This window comes from Polistes fuscatus, unplaced genomic scaffold (genome assembly GCF_010416935.1).
Source record: "Polistes fuscatus isolate 324 unplaced genomic scaffold, CU_Pfus_HIC Scaffold19, whole genome shotgun sequence".
Lineage (NCBI taxonomy): Eukaryota > Metazoa > Arthropoda > Insecta > Hymenoptera > Vespidae > Polistes > Polistes fuscatus.
The window spans coordinates 1,145,583-1,164,782 of record NW_025113095.1 but is presented as its reverse complement, the minus strand read 5'-3'; the positions used below and the strand labels follow the sequence as shown (position 1 = coordinate 1,164,782).

The 19,200-nt window shown below is 30.7% G+C and overlaps 1 protein-coding gene across 1 annotated transcript; it reads right to left on the bottom strand.

Annotated features, from left to right (window-relative positions):
- Positions 1 to 201: 201 nt before the first annotated feature.
- LOC122515885 (J domain-containing protein DDB_G0295729) lies at positions 202 to 3,094 on the bottom strand. Its single transcript, XM_043633379.1, has 4 exons — positions 3,068 to 3,094; positions 1,437 to 2,921; positions 1,230 to 1,328; positions 202 to 1,022 (listed from the first exon to the last, which is right to left on the bottom strand). Exons 1-4 carry the CDS (start codon positions 3,092 to 3,094, stop codon positions 228 to 230), a joined length of 2,406 nt encoding a protein of 801 aa, XP_043489314.1. The 3' UTR covers positions 202 to 227.
- Positions 3,095 to 19,200: the final 16,106 nt, after the last annotated feature.

Sequence of the window (19,200 nt, the reverse complement as noted above, 5' to 3'; positions counted from 1 at the left end):
ATACTTGGTCTTTGAGATCAAATTAAACGAATATATTGAAATGATAATGAGATAAAAAGAAAAACAGAGAGAGAGAGAGATTGGGGGTAGGGGTTTGGGTCTGGGGGTGGGGGTATGAAGAAGGTTGGCTTAAAAGGTTCGTGTTAGGATCGTCGTCTGGCCTCTGTTTAATTACAGTTGTCATTATTGTTGTTTTTTTTCGTTTGAAATGTTTTCTTTTTTTCGTTTTACAAGATCGGTCCGTTGGACAATGGCGACTTGAGCCAGCTGCTCCAAAAAGATTGTTTGACGGGTCGTACCTTGCCATTGTCGGTATCAACGGACGACGCCGCGCGAGCCAGGCTGTGGGAACGACGCGCAGGAGCGGGCGGTCGTCTAGGAGGAGTCGTGCCCGGGGACGGGTTTGTCCCGACATTGCTAGACTCCAACGAGTCTCGGGCGCGGGACAGCGAGGAGGATTTGTTTAAGGAGTCTCGGCTGGAATTGTTACGGGGCAGGGACCTGTTCAGGGAATCCCTGCTGGTCTCCTTGCCGTTGACGTTGGTGTTGTTACTGCTGGTTGCACTCTTCGATAAACTCTTGCTGCTGCTGTTGTTGTTGTTGTTATTATTATTGTTGTTGTTGCCCAATGATTCCCTGCTAGCGTCTCGTGTCTTCGATAAGGATTTCCCACAATGACTGTCGCGACTAGAATCTCTCGGTAACCTCGTCAAAGACTTGAGAGACTCTCTGCTGTCGTTTCTGCCGTGACTCGGCGGTCTCGGTGCCGTCGGTTTACCCGTTGAACCCGGCAAAGGTATACGACTAGGTCGCCGACGCGGCGATGGTTTAACTTCGACTGCTTGGTGATGATCCCGCGCCGACTCCGTACTACTACCTGGTTCTAAACCACTTTGCTGTTCGCAACGCGGTTGCTCGTTTTCAGCTTCGGGCTCTGCTTCCGTCGGGGCCCGTTGCTGAAGACGTTCCAGGACCCGCACGCGAGCACGCGTACCCTCCAATTCGATGTTCCTTTCTTCTAACTGCAAATTGTTCACAATTATTATATTTTAGAATGATTGGACCTTTTTAAAACTTTATTGACCGCTCGTAGTTGAGGCTGCCGCTCACTAAGTACCGGCTAATTTTCCAACTGTACGAAAACCGTCGATAGCTAAAAGCCGATAAATAGGCTAGCGGTCGATAAAGTGTTAATAGAGATCGTGATCATTTTCGAAGAATATTTTCACCTGGAATCGGAGATCGTCGTTCTCCTCACGAGCCTTGTCTAATCTTTCCGAAAGAGTTTCCGTACTCTTTTGTACCTCGTCCAGCCTCTTTTGCAAGACCTACGAGAAGATATACTTATATTAGATTAATAAACGTTTGATAATGATTAATAATAAAAAAACTAAACATGATCACGTATATAGACAATGACAGAGATACGATCTTACTTGATTATGGACGGTGGTTGTGATTAGGTGCCGTTGCAACTCGAGAGGTGAACTCTCGCGAAGGATGGCCGCTATTTTACCAGAATCGACATCCTTCACGTGGGTCACTCTCGTAGGTGAAACTAGGACGGAATCCAAAGCCCCCAACCTGGCTCTTCTCTCGATCACGCTAGCTTCGATATCGAATTCCCGACGTTCGTTGTCGACGTGTGCTGCAACCGCGTCCAACAGTACGTTCTTTTCGATGGTCCTCGTCCGAAAACGACTCTTGTGATTTTTCGAAACCGATGCGAAAGCCGAGGACTTGCTTTTGATGTTACTCACATTAGCACTTTTAGGTGTCGACAATACCGGAGCTATCGGTTGCAATCTCTGCGCACCAGGTGACAAAAGATCCGAATCATTGAACTCGGCTTTCAATCTATCCTCGAGGCCAGTCTTCAATGCCGACAATGCAGCCAATTCCGTTTGTAATTCCTGTGCACGGGCACGACTCGATATAGTTTCGGCTTCTAATTCGGCAACCTTATCCAACAATTGTTCCTTTTCTCTTCTCAAAAGCCTCACTTGGGATTCTCTAGCACTGTTACTCTTGTCGAGTTGAAGATCGGTTTGGTGGTGGTGTTCGGTGCTATCCAAATGGGTTACCTTTCTAACGGCTTCCAAAACGTCGTCGCCAGAGGCAAGGTCTTCGGTGGTCACGCTCTCCAGACGACCTTGGAGACACTCGACTTCCTCTCGAAGCCTGATACCCTTCCGATGTATGACATCGAGGAGATTCCACAGTTCATCTTCGGCCTCGTCCAACACGCCAGGCCGAGGGCTGCTCGGTCTCGGGGCTATCGCCGTAGAGGCACTGTCCTTCGACGAGGTCTCCGTGCTGAACCCGGAATCCTGAACGGTGGCACTGCAGTTGTTCTTGGTACCCCCGCTCTGAGAATTGCTACGACTTCTTGGCAACGATGAGGAAGACTCGGCTGCTTGCTGTTGTTGCTGGTGTTGTTGTTGTTGGTGTTGTTGTTGTTCCCCCCTTGCTACTACTCGTCTCCTAACCTTACCCGGTTCCCATTCGCTAACCCTTCTCGATGACGGGCTCGACAAAGGCAAAGGTATGTGGGAATTCTGGCTGGAGGACATCACGGACGCACCCGCCGACGCCGTCGCAGCCATCTTGTGCCGGAGGTTTGGGAACGTCTCGATGACGAGGTCCCGGAACTCGAGAAGGGCGCCGACCTCATTCTGCAACTCCTGCAGGGCTACCAACGACTTCGCTTGCTCGTTTATCAAATAATGGAACGGCCCTGGACGGTGGGGCATGCAATCCATGCCACTTACTACACCGCTACTTACTACCACGTTGTTGCATTCGTTTCTTCTGTTGTTTACAACACCCCCAACACCCCCAACGACGTTGCTACTGCTGCTACAGCTAACCACCACACCCTCTGTCGAACCTGCACCGCTGCTGCTGCTGCCGCACTGCTGCTATTAAACAAACAATTTATTTTTTATTTTTGTTGTTGTTTCATTTCATTTGATTATTCTACACGTTCTTATTGGCTTGGCAATTAAGTTATCGCGGATTTTTAATAACAAGGATAATTACTAATTTTTCATAATAATTATATAACTTTATTCAATCGTTTAGGCAGTGTCATAATTCAACGTTCATCAAATTTCTGATCTTTGCTAGTAAAAAATTGAATTCAATGAGATTCAATTCAAAAGATAAAAATTAGAGAAACTTTTTGTTGTTGTAAGTCAAGAAATTATTTGAATCATATGTTTCGTAGGATATCGAATAAAATTTATCCAAGAAGAAATATACGAATCACATGTGGTATTTCCGTTCAGGAAATTTAGATTAATTAATTACGAGAAGATTGTAGTATTAAAACGACGTGAGTGGCCGATAATCGCGAGATAAGACCAATCACGTACGATAGAAAAATATCGATAACATGATTGACGAGGTGCGAAAAACGACAACGCCTCTCGCGTTACACGCAGTTTAGAAACAAAAAGAAACAAAATTTAATAGCCATGAGAGGAATTCGTAAAAACTTGTTCCACAAGATTTCATTAATTTAATTAATTAAATATGCAATAAAAAAATTAATTCTAAATTTTAAATAAAATAAAATATATAAATTAATTGTATAAATTTTTTACAATATTAAATATAAATAAATTAATTTAATTAATTAATTAAATAATTTGTTTCTCAGATAGATGAATAACAAATTTCTTCTTATTTTGTGAGTCCATGTATGTGTGTGTAAATGATGATAATTTATTCTAATCTAGAAAGTTAGTTACATATATATGTATATATGTAAATGTAAATGGTGTGTGTATGTAACTTGAGTATTTACGAGTGTACGTATAACTTGAACATTTATTTGCATGTACGATTGAGAGTGTATAAATATTTGTATGTGTATGCGTGTGATTTAGTTACATGTTTCTTTATGTGTATGTGTGTGTATATGTATGTATGCGAGTATCGATCCACGTGGGCGTGATCCACGTAAATACATCTTTCTTGGGTCCTTTGTTCGTTCGAATTTGAAGGCGTGGACATAAACGAACGAACATGAATAATAACTTATCTCAAAAAAAAAAAATAAAAAATACGTATATAATTTATCTCATCGAAATTTTTTAACAACACAATAGTATAATAAGTAGATTGAAGAGAGATCAAGTGGGTTATCGATAAGAAAAGAAACAAACAACAAAAAAAAAAGTAAGAAAGAATTTGTTTGTTTTTTCTTTTTTATTTTATTGCACGATTTTTTTTTTTTTTTTTTTTTTTTCCAGATAAAATAAAATGCGCATTGATAGAAAATTCATGGTGTTTTCGTTGAAGAAAGTAAACATCGTTTTACGTATTCCATCGAGGAACTATAGAATGATTTGTAATTCTACCATAGAAAACTCGTGTTAGTATATATTTTATATATGTATATATATGTGTGTGTGTGTGTGTGTGTAAATAATATATGTACGAAGTTTTACGAAGAAAAAGTAGAAATCGAGTACGACGTGAGAATAAATTTTCGAATAATAACGAATGCGATGCCTGTTCTTCTTCTCTTCGTTAAATTTCAACTTCAAACACTTCCTACATTTTTATTTGTTTTTTTTTTATTATTAACCAAGGTGCCTGTTTCGATCCTTTCAGAAAACGATTTGTGATAAATCATTTCTCACAGGTATATAGAAGACTTAATCTCGTACGTGGCGAGTAGTTGAACATCGAAACGGGATAGTTGAGAGAAAACGAGGCTTTTGTGTCAATAGTGATCACTGTTAATGATACTTAGATATATATATATGTGTATGTATACTTGTGTAGGAATAGAATAATAATTTTTTCGTCCCCTTATTTCCTTTTCTATTTTTTATTTTTTTATTTAATTACATGTATGCTGAGAAACGTTTTCCAAATTTACGTTGTATATTTGAACGTTGTATATTTGTTTCTTTTAGAACTCATGAATATAAATAAAATATATACACACGTGTATTAATGAAATGCAATAATTGTTCTTAGATTTTGTGTACAAAATTGTGTGATAAAAATAAGGAAATATTTATTTTTTGTTGAATAATTCGATCAATGATTTTCTAGTAAATTGAAATATAAATAATTAATCGAAGAAAAATAAATTATCAATAGATCTGTATTTTAATTTTGTTTTATGATTGTTAATACAAATCAATGTTTCAAGAAAACAACGAAGAAATAATTAGAAAAAAACTGGTGTGTGTATTTATGTACGCACGTAAGAAGTTATACTTCTTTGCGGTACCAAAACGAACATAACTTCAATAATCTCAAAAATAACTTCAAAAAAAAACTTCAAAGAAAAGAAATAACTTAAAAAAATAATAATTATTATTATATATAAGAAAGAATAAAAAAAAAACTGATGTGTGTACTTATGTACGCACGTAAGAAGTTATACTTCTTTGCGGTACCAAAACGAACATAACCTCTTGAGAAAAAAGGCGGGAAGAAGAAAAGAAGACAACTTCACGCCGTATACTTGAAATCGCTTTGCAAAATACCGACGAACTTCATGGTGTCGTGTTTTTCCAGACGTTTGGAACAAAATCACTCCCCATTACATTTTCCCCAACGCGCCAAAAGAATTATAACCTCAAAAAAGGAAATTAAATTAGTGCATTATGAGAAAATTGTATTAACGATGAAACAAAAATGATGATGATTTATTTATTGAAAAATATTCTATAAAAATAATTCATATATAGAAAAGATTGTGTGTGTGTATGTGTGTGAAATAAAAGACGTATAAATATATAATCAATAAGGGAACACCTTCGTGATTCACTGTGTTCAATAATAATCATCCTTTTTCTCTTTTCTTTGCCCACACCACCCTCGCCCTAGAAAATCTACCATTGCTAAACTTATGTTAGTTGTTATTCCCTTCTTCTTCTTTTCGATGCAATCATAGAAGAATAAGGAAAAGGAATAGGAGAAGAGGAAAGAAAAAGCCCCCGCACTGGTAATCATCCGCATAATAATGGCCCAACTCGTTGCATACACGCGTGTCATTCTTATAAGGAGTGAACACTTGCCTACGCAAGGAGAGTCATGTCTTCTCGATGAACACAAAATAAAAAAAAAAAAATAAAAATAAAGAGAGAGAAGAGAGAGAGCGAGAGAGAGATCCTGTCCGCCTCCATCCAAAGACGCCTCTTCTTTTTTTGAAAAAACAAAAAGAACATTTTGTAAAATTCATTTTAAAGTTAGAATCGAAGATTACGTCTACAACTCACTTCCTATTACGTAAAAGATTCGATTGAAAAAAAAAAAATAAAATAATAAATAGATGCAAAATGAAATGTTGAACAATTACATATTAAAATATTTATTATTTTTTTTTTAATATAAAAAAAAAAAAGAAACTAAATTAATAAAATAAGTAGGCAAAAGTGAAATATATGATTTTAATTTTATATATTAATAATATTATTATTATAGTAATATATAATATAATTAAATAATAATAATATTATTAAATATTATAATTAAATAATATAATTAAATAATTAATATTTAATTATTTTTTTTAATTAAATTATATATATAATAAAATATTAAATAGAAGAGTCTTTTTTTTTGTTTAGATAATTAAATAATAGAAATATTTAAGAAACAAAAAAATAGAAAAAGTAAGAGTGAGAGAGAGAATAAATGAAGTAAATATAGGTTTACGAAATGGATAAGAAGTTCAACTTGAACAGGAGAGAAGAGAAGAGAAGAGAAGAGAAGAGAAAAGGGAGAAAGGGTGAAGGGGTGGAAGGGAGGGAAAGGGGTATGAAAAGGACGTTAATTTGTTGCTCGCCATGGGATTTTATCGTCGTCGCGTTTCTCCTCGAACTGATAATCCTCGTGGGCGTTACGGTGAAGGGATAAAAGCTCGGTTTGCACCTACGTGAAAAGGTTTTCTCTCTCTCTCTCTCTCTCTCATTCTCTCATTCTCTTTAGAAAGACGATGACTTAGTAGAAAAAAAAAAAACCAATCTTTTGCATCTTGAATCTTCTTATTAAACGACTCAACATTATTTTGCAATATTTCTTCCTTCAAATATAACTTCAATTCAAAATTATTAATCTTTTTATTAATTTTATATTATTATTATTATTATTATTATTATTATTATTATTATTATTATTATTATGATGGTTGTTGTTGTTCGATGAAGGGATAAAAGCTAACGCGTTGCACCCACGTGAAATTATTTTACCTATCTATCTCTCTCTTTTCTTTTTTTCTTTCTTTGATTCTTTGTACTCTCTTTATTTCTCTTTTTGGTTTGATTTATTTTATTTTATTGGATTTTATTCGATTTTATTTGATTTGATTTAAATTAATTTCATTTTATTTTATTTTATTTTATTTTTATTTGATTTTATTTTTGATTTGATTTTATTTTTGATTTGATTTTATTTTTTTTATATTATTTAATTTCTTTTTTTTTCTTTCTTTTTCTCTCTCTCTCTCTCTCTTTCTTTCTCTTTAGAGAAAGACGATGACTTTCAAGAGAAATGTTTCAGAGAAATCTCGAATTAGCCAGCTGCGCATTATTTTGTAATATTCTTCTGGAACATCGATTAAATATAAATCATATTATTATCATTATTGTTAACATTATCGTATCATCGTTTAGGCTAAATTGCTTTGGATTTTTCTTTTTACTTTTTTTTCTTTCTTCTTTTCTTTTCCATGAATAGAAACTTTGAACGTTCGTTTCAGAAAGTTAAATAAGCAACATTATTATTATATTATCATCATCATCATGATCATCATCATCATCATTATAATCATTATAATCACGATTTAATGAATCGAATTACTCCAATTCTATTTTCATGGTTAAAAGAAAAAACTTTACAAATAAAAAAAACAAATAAAAACAAATGATATTTTCATTTTTGACAATACGACAATAAAACAGGTAGTACAGGTGTGTTTAATTACGACAGTCCTGACCCCGATAGATTTTTAAGTATAAACAATTACTCAATTAAAAAAAAAAAAATAAAAACAAAAAAAATAGAACAAAAAATAGAAAGAAAAATCGGTGTAGGAAAAAAAAGGTTCAATGAACTCCAAAACGAAAGGAGAAGTTTTATTGTTGAGAAAGAGAAATAGAAACAGAAAGAGAGAGAGACATAGTGAGGGGGAGGGGGGGAGGGAGAAAGAAAAAGAGATCTCCTAGAGGGGGAGATGTTATCTCTCTTTAGGAGCGGCTTCCGGCGAGTAAACGATACTCTGATTCGCACCCGTACAAAATTACGCCTTTGATTTCAGCATTTTCAAGGACACTGCAAACGTTTTACGTTGATTCTCGCAATAGTGCAATAAGTGCAATAATGCAATCATTGATCATTGATCACTGTGATATGTAAATAATTCCATTTTATTTAACTTTTCTATCAATCTACATATAATAATAATAATAATCGATAATAATTTTGGTCAATTTATTTATTGATTTGTTAATTTTATTTTGTTTCTTTTATTTATTAAATTATTTTCTTTCTTTTTATTAATCACGACTTTAAATAAATTATTGTTTAGATTATTTTTATTTGTGCGTCAAACGTTTCAACTATTGTTCAATAATTTACGTTATATATTTTCACGTTGTAATAAATATAACAAGTAATAATGATAACAATAAGGGAGGAAACGATAGGTGGGTTAGAAGAAAAATTCTAAAGTGCATAACTTCGATGATATACGTCAATTCTCAAGTTCAGGTTACTCCTACAATGTTAGATATTTATATACGTGTATACTAAAAGGTGTATTGGTACAACATTCTATTGTATTTGTGTAACTCAACGATATGTGGGCGCCAGCATAACACGTAGATAGCAAAAGAGTGGGAGAAAGGAAACGCATGACGCAGGGTTAAAGTTCATGGTGAACAATTCTTTTCTTTTTTTAGTTTTCTTTGTTTATTTTCTTTCCATTATAAAACTAAATCACGATACATTACAAATCACATGATCGGTTTATTATTAATCCTATAATAAAATAATTCGATGAAAAATAAAAATAATAATTTAATTGATTAATTGAATTTCATAAAATTTATTTGAAAAGAAAAGAAAAGTAAATGAAGTTGATTTATTGGCATTGGTAAGAAAAAATATATCCGATATTAAGCTAATTATCTCACTGTAGAGAACATTAATTAACATAATTAATGATTAATTAGATAAAATGTATAATAACAATGAACCGATCATAAATAATTTCTTTTCTAATATTAAATCGCGTTTTTCTTGTACGTTCTAATACTAATTTTTCATGAAATCAATTATAAGGAAGAATAAACGAGTCGTCGTATATGGAAAGCGTTCTGCTTTACTCATCTGTGAGAAATGAAGCGTGCACAGATAGGTAGGCGTCTAATTACCAGACGACAGTAATTACGAGGCTATACAACTGTGCTTTAAGGAAAGTGAGAAGCTGCCAAGCGAAAAAAAGAAAAAAAAAAAGAGAGAGAAAGAGAGAGTGTGTGTACTAAAAGATAAAAAGAAAAAAAAAATATACGATGTATATTAAATCAGTGGTCTTCTATAATAATTTTATCGGTTCACGAAAAACCTATATGAAAATAGAATAAAATATTTCATGAAAAAAAACAATAAAAATGGATACAGGTATTCAAACACGATAAACGATATTAATAATAAAAATAAATAATAATATAATATAATATTAAATATAATAATAGTATATATATATAAAAATATATATAACAAAACAGTTCCTGAATAGCTCAGGCAGTAAAGGCTTTGCTTTCGACTACTAACGTCGAAGGATCGAATCCCGGTAGGGTCAATGAAGTCCACCAACGCAACGCACCCCGTTGGTTGTGGCCACTAGAAAAAATCATGGTCCGGAATCATACGACGATGATAAATAATAATATAATATAATATAATATTAAAAATAATAATAGTATATATATATAAAAATATATATATAAAAATATATATATAAAAATATATATAACAAAACAGTCTCTGAATAGCTCAGGCAGTAAAGGCTTTGCTCTCGACTACTAACGTCGAAGGATCGAATCCCGGTAGGGTCAATGAAGTCCACCAACGCAACGCACCCCGTTGGTTGCGGCCACTAGAAAAAATCATGGTTCGAATCATACAACGATGAGAGAAGAAGTGTTCATTCGCATAAGCGTTAGCTCGTTACGCAGCATGCATTAAAATCGTGCAAATAACGAGTAAGGGAGGAGGAAGGTCATAACGAAGGACCAAATAAGTAAAATGCGCATACTGAACGCGTGTGTTAAGGGCTTCGCTTCCCTCATGCAGAGTCGCCAAGACGAACAGTCAATTAATATTAATTATATTATATGAATATATATTAATACAACTAAAATATTATATAATTTATAGAACCTTTTTAAGGGTAGGTTGCATCAAAGTTCCGTGGAATATATTTTAAAATAAATGGATCGTTTAATTAAAATAAATAAAAATTATTTAATTAAAAATAAAATAAACGAAAAGAATAATAATATAAAATGAAAAATGTTAATAAAAAGAAAAGTTATAGAAATTCTAAATAAACGTGAAATAAAATGAAGAGAAAGTGAAAGAGAGATAGAGATATAGAGATGAATATTAAATTATTTCGCTCTCTTCTTGTACGTAGAGCTCATGACCTTCGACATTCAATGGAATGCTCTTTGCCCGAAGGAACAAGAGGAAAAAGAAGAATAAGAAGATAAGGAAAAGAAGGGAAAAAGAAAAAGGTAGAGGAGGAGAACGATGGTCCTGAACCTAGCAGACCTTGACCCACGCATATATATACACTGTAGCTCTACCGTATAATCGAATATCTAATGAACGATCGGATTCGTTCCCACGATGTCGAATTTTTGGCTTTTTGCAAACTCTTAAATAATATCCCACAAAAAATCTTGGAAATTTATAAATTATCCAATAACATATAAATATATCACACTTGTCGCAAAAATTTGATTTAATAATTATTTTACGAATCGTATACAAATATTTTATATGAAAAAAAATAAAATAGAAATAGAGATATTTTTATTATATAAAATAATGATTAAAATATTAGTATTAATCATATAAATACGATTTAAACATAGTACTTTATTTCTAAACAATATTGAATCGTTTTAAAATGATATTTAATAGGACAACAATGTGTCACCCACATATAGGTAACCCACATAATTCTTTTTAAACCACCACAACCCCTACCACCCAACCCCCATTGTACATATTCTAATCCCTCCTAAGCACAACGAACGAAACTATTGTATTATTCGAAATGGAGAAGCTGCAAACGACTACTCGATATATCGATACCAGAAGAAGAAGTGGGTCTCCCGGACAACTTTCCACTCTAACCGATTTTCTCTATCGAAGTATCCTTTGTCTTCTTCCTCTTTTCTTCCCTGCCACTCCCCTTTTAATGCCCCTCCTATTTATTTCTTTTTCTTTTTTTTTTCTCTCTCTTTTTTTCTATTCTATTTCTCGGTAGGAAGCTTATACTTTGACAGGATGAAATTTACACAATGAAAGTTTCAATTCCTGGAAGAGATTGAAGTATCTCTCATTCGATCATCCTATTTTATTTATAAATACACGTATAGTTGATTAAACAAATGCATTAACAAATGTAACGATTAATTATTATGACAATTGATTAAATAAATAAATAAACAAAATAATTAACACAAAATTATTTATTTTATAAATTATATATTTCTATGGAATATATTTAATAAATAATATTTATTTTATATAATAATAAAAGTAACATTGAACGATTATAACAATTATTACCATTATTTGATTAATCATTATTAATATCCATTGCCATAATTGATTACGTACACATATATGTATTATGTACACACATTAATTATAAAAGTATTCTGAACGAGTGAAAAAAAAATTATAAAAAATGTACTTTATGGTTTATTAGTAATACGAATAATTTTAATATATAAAAAATGATATAAAATGAATGTTTTATTCAATCTTTTGTTGTTTTTGTTGATTTATTAATCGATTGTCATAATTACCGAGACACATATGTTATGTATAACAAATATATGTAATATATACATGTTCCCCAAGGGTTTACATAATACTCTTCGTCTTGTCCTGTTATGGAATTTATCGATCGGTCTGTCGATATAAGGAGATACGCTGACCAGCTGTCATCTTATCCAGTATCGACCATGGACCCGTTATTCAACCATGATCCCGATCCACAACCCCCTTACATCGAATTAAAACGAAATTTTTCAGGTTCCTATAACTAAAGTTACTAAAACTTTTCCTTATACAACCACTTAGGTGTTCGAATCTTAACATTCACAATTCCATTAGAAAAAAAATACACACACACAAATTTATTAACGATTTCAACCCTTATACGCACATATTTGAATTTCATTGATTATACGCGGTAATTTAGATTTTTTTTAATTAAATAAATACACAAACAAAATAATAAATAATTATTATTTAATTATTAAAATCTAATAAAATGATTTACCATGGTGAGATTGTGGGTAATGTCATGCATTTATTTATTTATTTATTTATTTATTTTGGTTGTTGAAATAAATTATAGAAAGGTGATAATAATTTGAAATGATTATTAAGTAGGTTGCCTCGTATTATTTGATTTTGTTGATTTTGTTGATTTTGTTCTTTGTTCTGTTGAATAATATCGAGTTACAGAGAAGTGGTGGTATCCTTATTTTCGTTGTCCTTCCACAAGGAATTCATCGACGCGATTAACACTTTGGAAGTCTCGATAACTTCTCTCCCGTGACCATGAGAAAGTAAGGATACGCAAAAAGTGAAAGTAAAGTAGGCCGATATCGAGACTTTAATAATAAGACAAACGTGCATCGATCAAATGTTGTTATACACCACGATAAAACCACTACAGGTATCTATATAGATATCGAAAAAGATTGGAATATATTTAATATGCATCTAGGATTATTAGTTTGTCATTTATATTTATAATTCAAGATTTCATTTCAATAATATTACTTTCTATCACATATCTTTCTTATAATTATCATATTTTATTATCATTAAATAGATAAATAATGTTAGAAATTTGTATTCCGTGTTTTAATCAAAAAAAAATATAATAATAAAATATTAAATATTTCAAATAATAATTTATAATTATATATAAATTAAATAATTTATTATATATCAAAAATTATTATATAACACATTTATTAATTATTAAATGAATTAAATATATATATTTAAAAAAAAATAAATATAATAAAATATGATTACACCGAGAGAACATCCTGATATATTAGAAATAAATTAATATATAATTAAAAGTGCAACTAATCAAGGAAAATACTATCTAATATGTCGGAATAAATCTCATTGATAGTATTGAATAGGGGAAAAATTAAAGCATCCGTTAAATTAGCTTGACGAACTGGTTTCATTAGCGAGAAGAGTTGTCTTTTACGAGAGAACAAAAAAAGAAAAACTAACAAAAGAAAGGAAAGAAATAAAAGAGAAAGAGAGAGAAAGAAATACACACATATATAATATATATAAAATATATAATGTATTATATATCTAAAGAACGGGGTCGCAGGATGCAGCAGCAGCAACTGCAAACCGATCGGAGATTCGCAACGTGCTCATTAATTTATAAACTTACGTATGTGTATGTACGTTCATGTAAATACATGAATACATAGAAGAAAAAACATACACTCACACGAACACACGTACATATGTCGGTACGATTTAATACACATGGGAGAATGCAACAACTTGCATACGCGTCGTGTCCCATGTGTCTTACACGCGTTGCATCTTTTCCCATGGTTCCAACGAAATACGTTGAAAAAGAGTAACACATAAAAAAAAAAAGAAAAATAAAACCCTCAAGCAAACTAAAAATAAATATTTTATGCAAAATATTCGTTTAATTAAAAAAAACAATTGATTCAACTTTTTGAGAAATCGATTTATTATATTTGAATTAATTTTTGTCTCATTTTGTTTTTGTTTGTTTGTTTATTGGTAATCATATGTTTCATAGGTTGAAAAGTTTTGAGCCCATCATAGAAACAATTTTTATTTAAAAAATGAATAATAGATCTTTTGTTTTATTTTACGAAGAGGCTAGGAATTATTTTTAATTCATATTTTGGTGTATTTAAAAATGAACAATTTTATTATTCGTTTATTTCTGAATTTATTTCTTTGTTTAAAACTTGTGTATAATACGTAAATTTATTTATATTTATTATTTATATTTATATTATTAAAATTAATTATATAATCTCTACTTTCTTTCTTTTATTATTTTATTTATTATTTTTGTTGTTTTAATTATACGAAAATCGTAGAATAAATATTAAACTTACGAATGAATTATATTTTTTTAGAATTATTACGAGTATTATTACTCGTCATATTGTAAATAAAAAAATGTTTACGATCCGTCGTTACAATAATTAATAATTATAAAATTATTAATTAAAAATTTAAAATAAAATAATTTAATATTATAAAAATAAAATAAAAATAAAATAAATAAAATAATTTAATAATATTATAAAATAATCACAGAGACATATATCAGAGTGTGCGTGTTTTAATAAACGTATGCGTGATTTCCGGTGAAACTCTCTCGCGATTCGTTTTAAGCAAATTATTTTTTCTATTTTTTGTCTTTTTGTTTACACAAAACGTAGAGACGCACGTTTCTTCATTTAAACGAAGTAAATAAATATACGCGAGTATGCTTAATTTATGTAGGATACAACAATGTATACAAATGTCTGTGAGAAATCAAACTAAAAATAAAAATAAGAAAGCGTATGAAAAAGAAGAAAAATAAAAAGAAGAAGAAGAAGAAGAAACGTTTCCATAATTCAATAAACGTTGGACGACGAAACAACAAACCGTTTGACGTTTACGAGGAAAAGATGCCAACTCGTACTACTTGGTACAATAAAACGTTCCTACGACCTATTTTTATTCGACAAAAATTCCGTGACAACCAACCACTCTCAATTCTTTTCATATGTTTTATCAATACACGTATGTATATGTGTCTGTTAGATTGAAATCAAAGCTGAAACATTGAAATTGTGTGTGTGTGTGTGTGTCATGTGTTTCGCGAAACCTTTGGGAATCTCATTTTCTAGATTTTTTTTTTCTTTCCATTTATCTTCGTTTTTTTTTTGGAGGGGGGGGTATAATAAATAAATCACAAAAGTTCACGTAAAAGTTCACGTAAAAGTTCACGTTTTATTTGCATGATTATACGCATGTGTGTGTGTGTGTAATTCGTGCGAGCTTCTGTTCGAACAAAAAGATAGTGAAAGCCACGTAACACGAGTAGGATTTCACGATTCGCTTATAAAAGTGAAACTTTTTAAGCGTTCCTAATAACAAATCTATAATCGAAATCATTTTTTCTTGTTTTTTACCATTATTATTATTATAATCGATAATATTTTTTGTAATAGAACGATATTTTTGGAAGTATTTTTTTCTTATTTATTTCCTTTTTTTCTTACGTAAGAAAATAAAATAATTAACTACGGTTTCCTTTCTATTTTTTTTCCTTTTTTTGGGCATAATTCATTTGCATAAAAGAGAAATATTTCTTTCTCGTTGGTAATTCAATTTATATCTACTTTCGCGTGACAATTAGCTGTTAAGATGTAAATCTAATATTAGGGGAATTTAATAATTGCTGTTTATCGATAACGAAGATCGAATTAAATTAATTAAATTCTCTTAGTTTGATAAAATTGATAAATAAATTAAATCATTCGTATTTCTTCTTTTTATTTCTTGTAGAAAAAAAAAAATAAAATACGTTTGTAATTCACGAATGATCAAAATTGTTATTGATACATTTGCTTCTTGTTTTTTTTCAATTATTTCTAACTGAACAAAAGTATTTCTATCTTCATTTTTGTACATAAAGTAAAATATAAAAATAAAAAAATAAAAAAAAAAAGAAATTAAAATCATTCATTTTAAATTGATCTCAAAAAACTACTTATTATTTAAATAATATTTTTTTTTCGTTTAACAACACATTTGTTAATTGCAAATAAATCATTGAAATCTTTATTTATATTTTCATTCTTTGTTTATTCGTTTGTTTGTTATTTTTATTAATTGATTTTAAAGGCGAGGCTCTTCCGCGGAAATTAGCGTCGCGTCACTGATTGCAGGTAACTGTAAACCATGCGAAAAATAGGCCAATCATCGTCCTGGAGCAGGTGAGCCTGTATCCTGTGACTTTGTACTAGATGGATTGATGGTTGGTGGATTGATGGTTGGATTGATGAACAACTAAATTACAGACTATGCACGTGAATAAATCTACCACTACTACTACTACTATTACTATTACTATTACTATTAGAAATAGTCTATAAGTGATACACGATTTAATCTTATTCAAGGCTACAACCAATCACAAACAACATACTTATAAGAATAAAAAATTATTTCATGAAATATAAACCCCATTTACGAATTTAATTATTTTATATTCTAATTATTATTGAAAATAATTAATCTTTAACATGTAAAACACTTTAACTATTACGATTTTTACAAATATTAAATATGAATCGAAACAGAATGATTATTATAAAATATATACATATGTTAATTAACAGGTCTTCGTGGCTCAAGTGGTAGAGTGTTCTTTCGGTATGCGAAAGATCCTGGGTTCGAATCCCCCCGGGCCTTCTCGATTTTATTTAAACAAACTAAAGCTCGAATTTATTAGGAGAGTTCTTCCAACGAACCAATAGCGTTTAGGGTTGCGTCACTAAATAATATATGTCAATTGAATGAATAATTATTAAAGAATTATCAATATGATAAATATGATAATTAATAAATATGATATGAATAATCAATGATGAAAAAAAATTATTAATATGAATAATTATTAAAAAATGATGATTACGATAATCATCAATTCTGAAGAATTTTAATTTTAAAATAATACGATGGTGATTGCTATGATTTATGAATAATTATTATGAAATAAAAAATCTTATTATTGTGTGACAATCGTAATTTATAAAAATTATAATTAAAACGAAATGATTGGATGATTTTATGATAACCATAAAGAAACAACGTAAGAAACACTTGAATTATTCTTCATTTTTCATTCATTTGTCACCCTTTATATTTCTTCCCTTTCTCTCTCTTACTCTAATTCGTTTTATAACGCACACCTACGCTAAAAGTAGCACCGGTTGTCCGGCTTCCGCGGGTAACCGCAGGAAGCGGAAGAAACGTTACGAACTTTGCAAAGAAAAAAAAAAGATAGAAAAATAAAGAAAGAGAGAGAGAGAGATTAGAAAAGGATGATAAAAAGAGAAAAAAAATCGTGAAAACACGAGCTGTTAAACTTTACCGGGTTTTCCTGCCTTCTATTTCTGACGAAACTTATATGCACAGATACATACATACACACATACATGTTTCTCTATGTTATGTACTTGTAATACGTGTATATTATTCGGTAACTATATCTACCACTACTTTAACAAAACATATATATACTTAAAGTATATTTTGTATGTATTTAAATGCACGTATTGTTCAATTTAAGTGCACTTGTATTATACTTTAACAAAACTAGTATATACTTAAATATAATTCTAAAATATGTTTCTAAAATATGTATTTGCAATAAGTGTTTGTGTTGAAATGTATAAATGTATTTAAAATACATACTAGTAGTTTGTATGTGTGTTTTTTTATTACTTATAATATGCACTTCTAGTCTTATGACACTGACACTACACATGCTTAAATAAATGCTTGTAATGAGTGTGTGTGTGTATGTATATGTGTTTTTTTTGTTGAATGTATGTATGCAAGTTCGTATCTGGAGTACATCGGGCGACATGCACGCTCGTTTCTCCGAGTGGCTTCCTAATCCGGTTAAATGGCGGTGGTGGAGAACCCGAGCGTGTCTCGATCGTTCCTTCTTCAAGGCGTTACGAGGCCGTTCAACCTCCATCAACACCCCTACCTCCCCCTCCCCGAACCACCACCTCCAACTTTAACTCCACCTCCATCACCATCTTCATCTCTTCTTTTTCTTTTTCTTATTCTTATACTTTGTATCGAATTTACTTCGTGTCTTTGATATATTTTTATTATTCTATTTGTTGCATTACCCTTGAAATATATTTTTTGTTATCCAATTTGGTTCGTTTAACTCGGTTCATCATTAATTTTAGTACTACTGTTAATATGATTCTGAACTTTTATTTTTTCTATTTTTGTTTCTATTTTATTTGTTGTATTATTTCTGAAATATTTTTTTTTATCCAATTTCATTCGTTTCAATCGATTCATCGTTAATTTTAGTAGCATACTGATCAGATATTAATGTATTTGATTTTATTTTTAATTTCTTCGTAAACTGAGAGACAGTTGTAAGAAATGATTCATAAGTTCTATTATCAATTATAGTCTAATGTGTAATTGAAATATCTACAATTTTCTAATAATTCTAGCTAATATATATCTAATTGTAAATTTCTAATATCTTTTATACTTCATCCACTCTCTCTCTCTCTCTATTTTTTATTTCAATATAAATTTATTAATTTAAACTTGAATAAACACACTGAATATCTTTTCAATGATTTCTAACAAATTTCTAATCTTTCCAAATCCTATTGAAAACACATTTGTATTATATGAATTAAATAATGAATTATTTTAAAATGATGCATATTTTTTTTTTTTTTTTATAAGAAAACCATCTATCAAAGTAATCATTTATTTATAAATTAGAAAATAAATAAAATTAATTTAACTATTGTTTAATGTTGAACTATTTCCAAAATTCATTTCGAATAAGCAAAGAAAATTTGATTAACTGAAATATATTTTTGTCTGAAATCTCATAAAAATGATTTCGTGATTCGGGGGTCTTAAAAAATATAAACGCGGTTCTAGTTTTCACATAAATATATCGTGGAAACAAAAAAAAATGTACCTTTACGGATGATATTACAACAATGAACATTATTCTTTCTTCGTACGGTAATCAAATAGCTTAAAGAAACTGCCAGTTCGCGTGTCATCATTCTATCTTCGTTAATTTCGTTCCGTTTTGCGGAAAAATGGCGT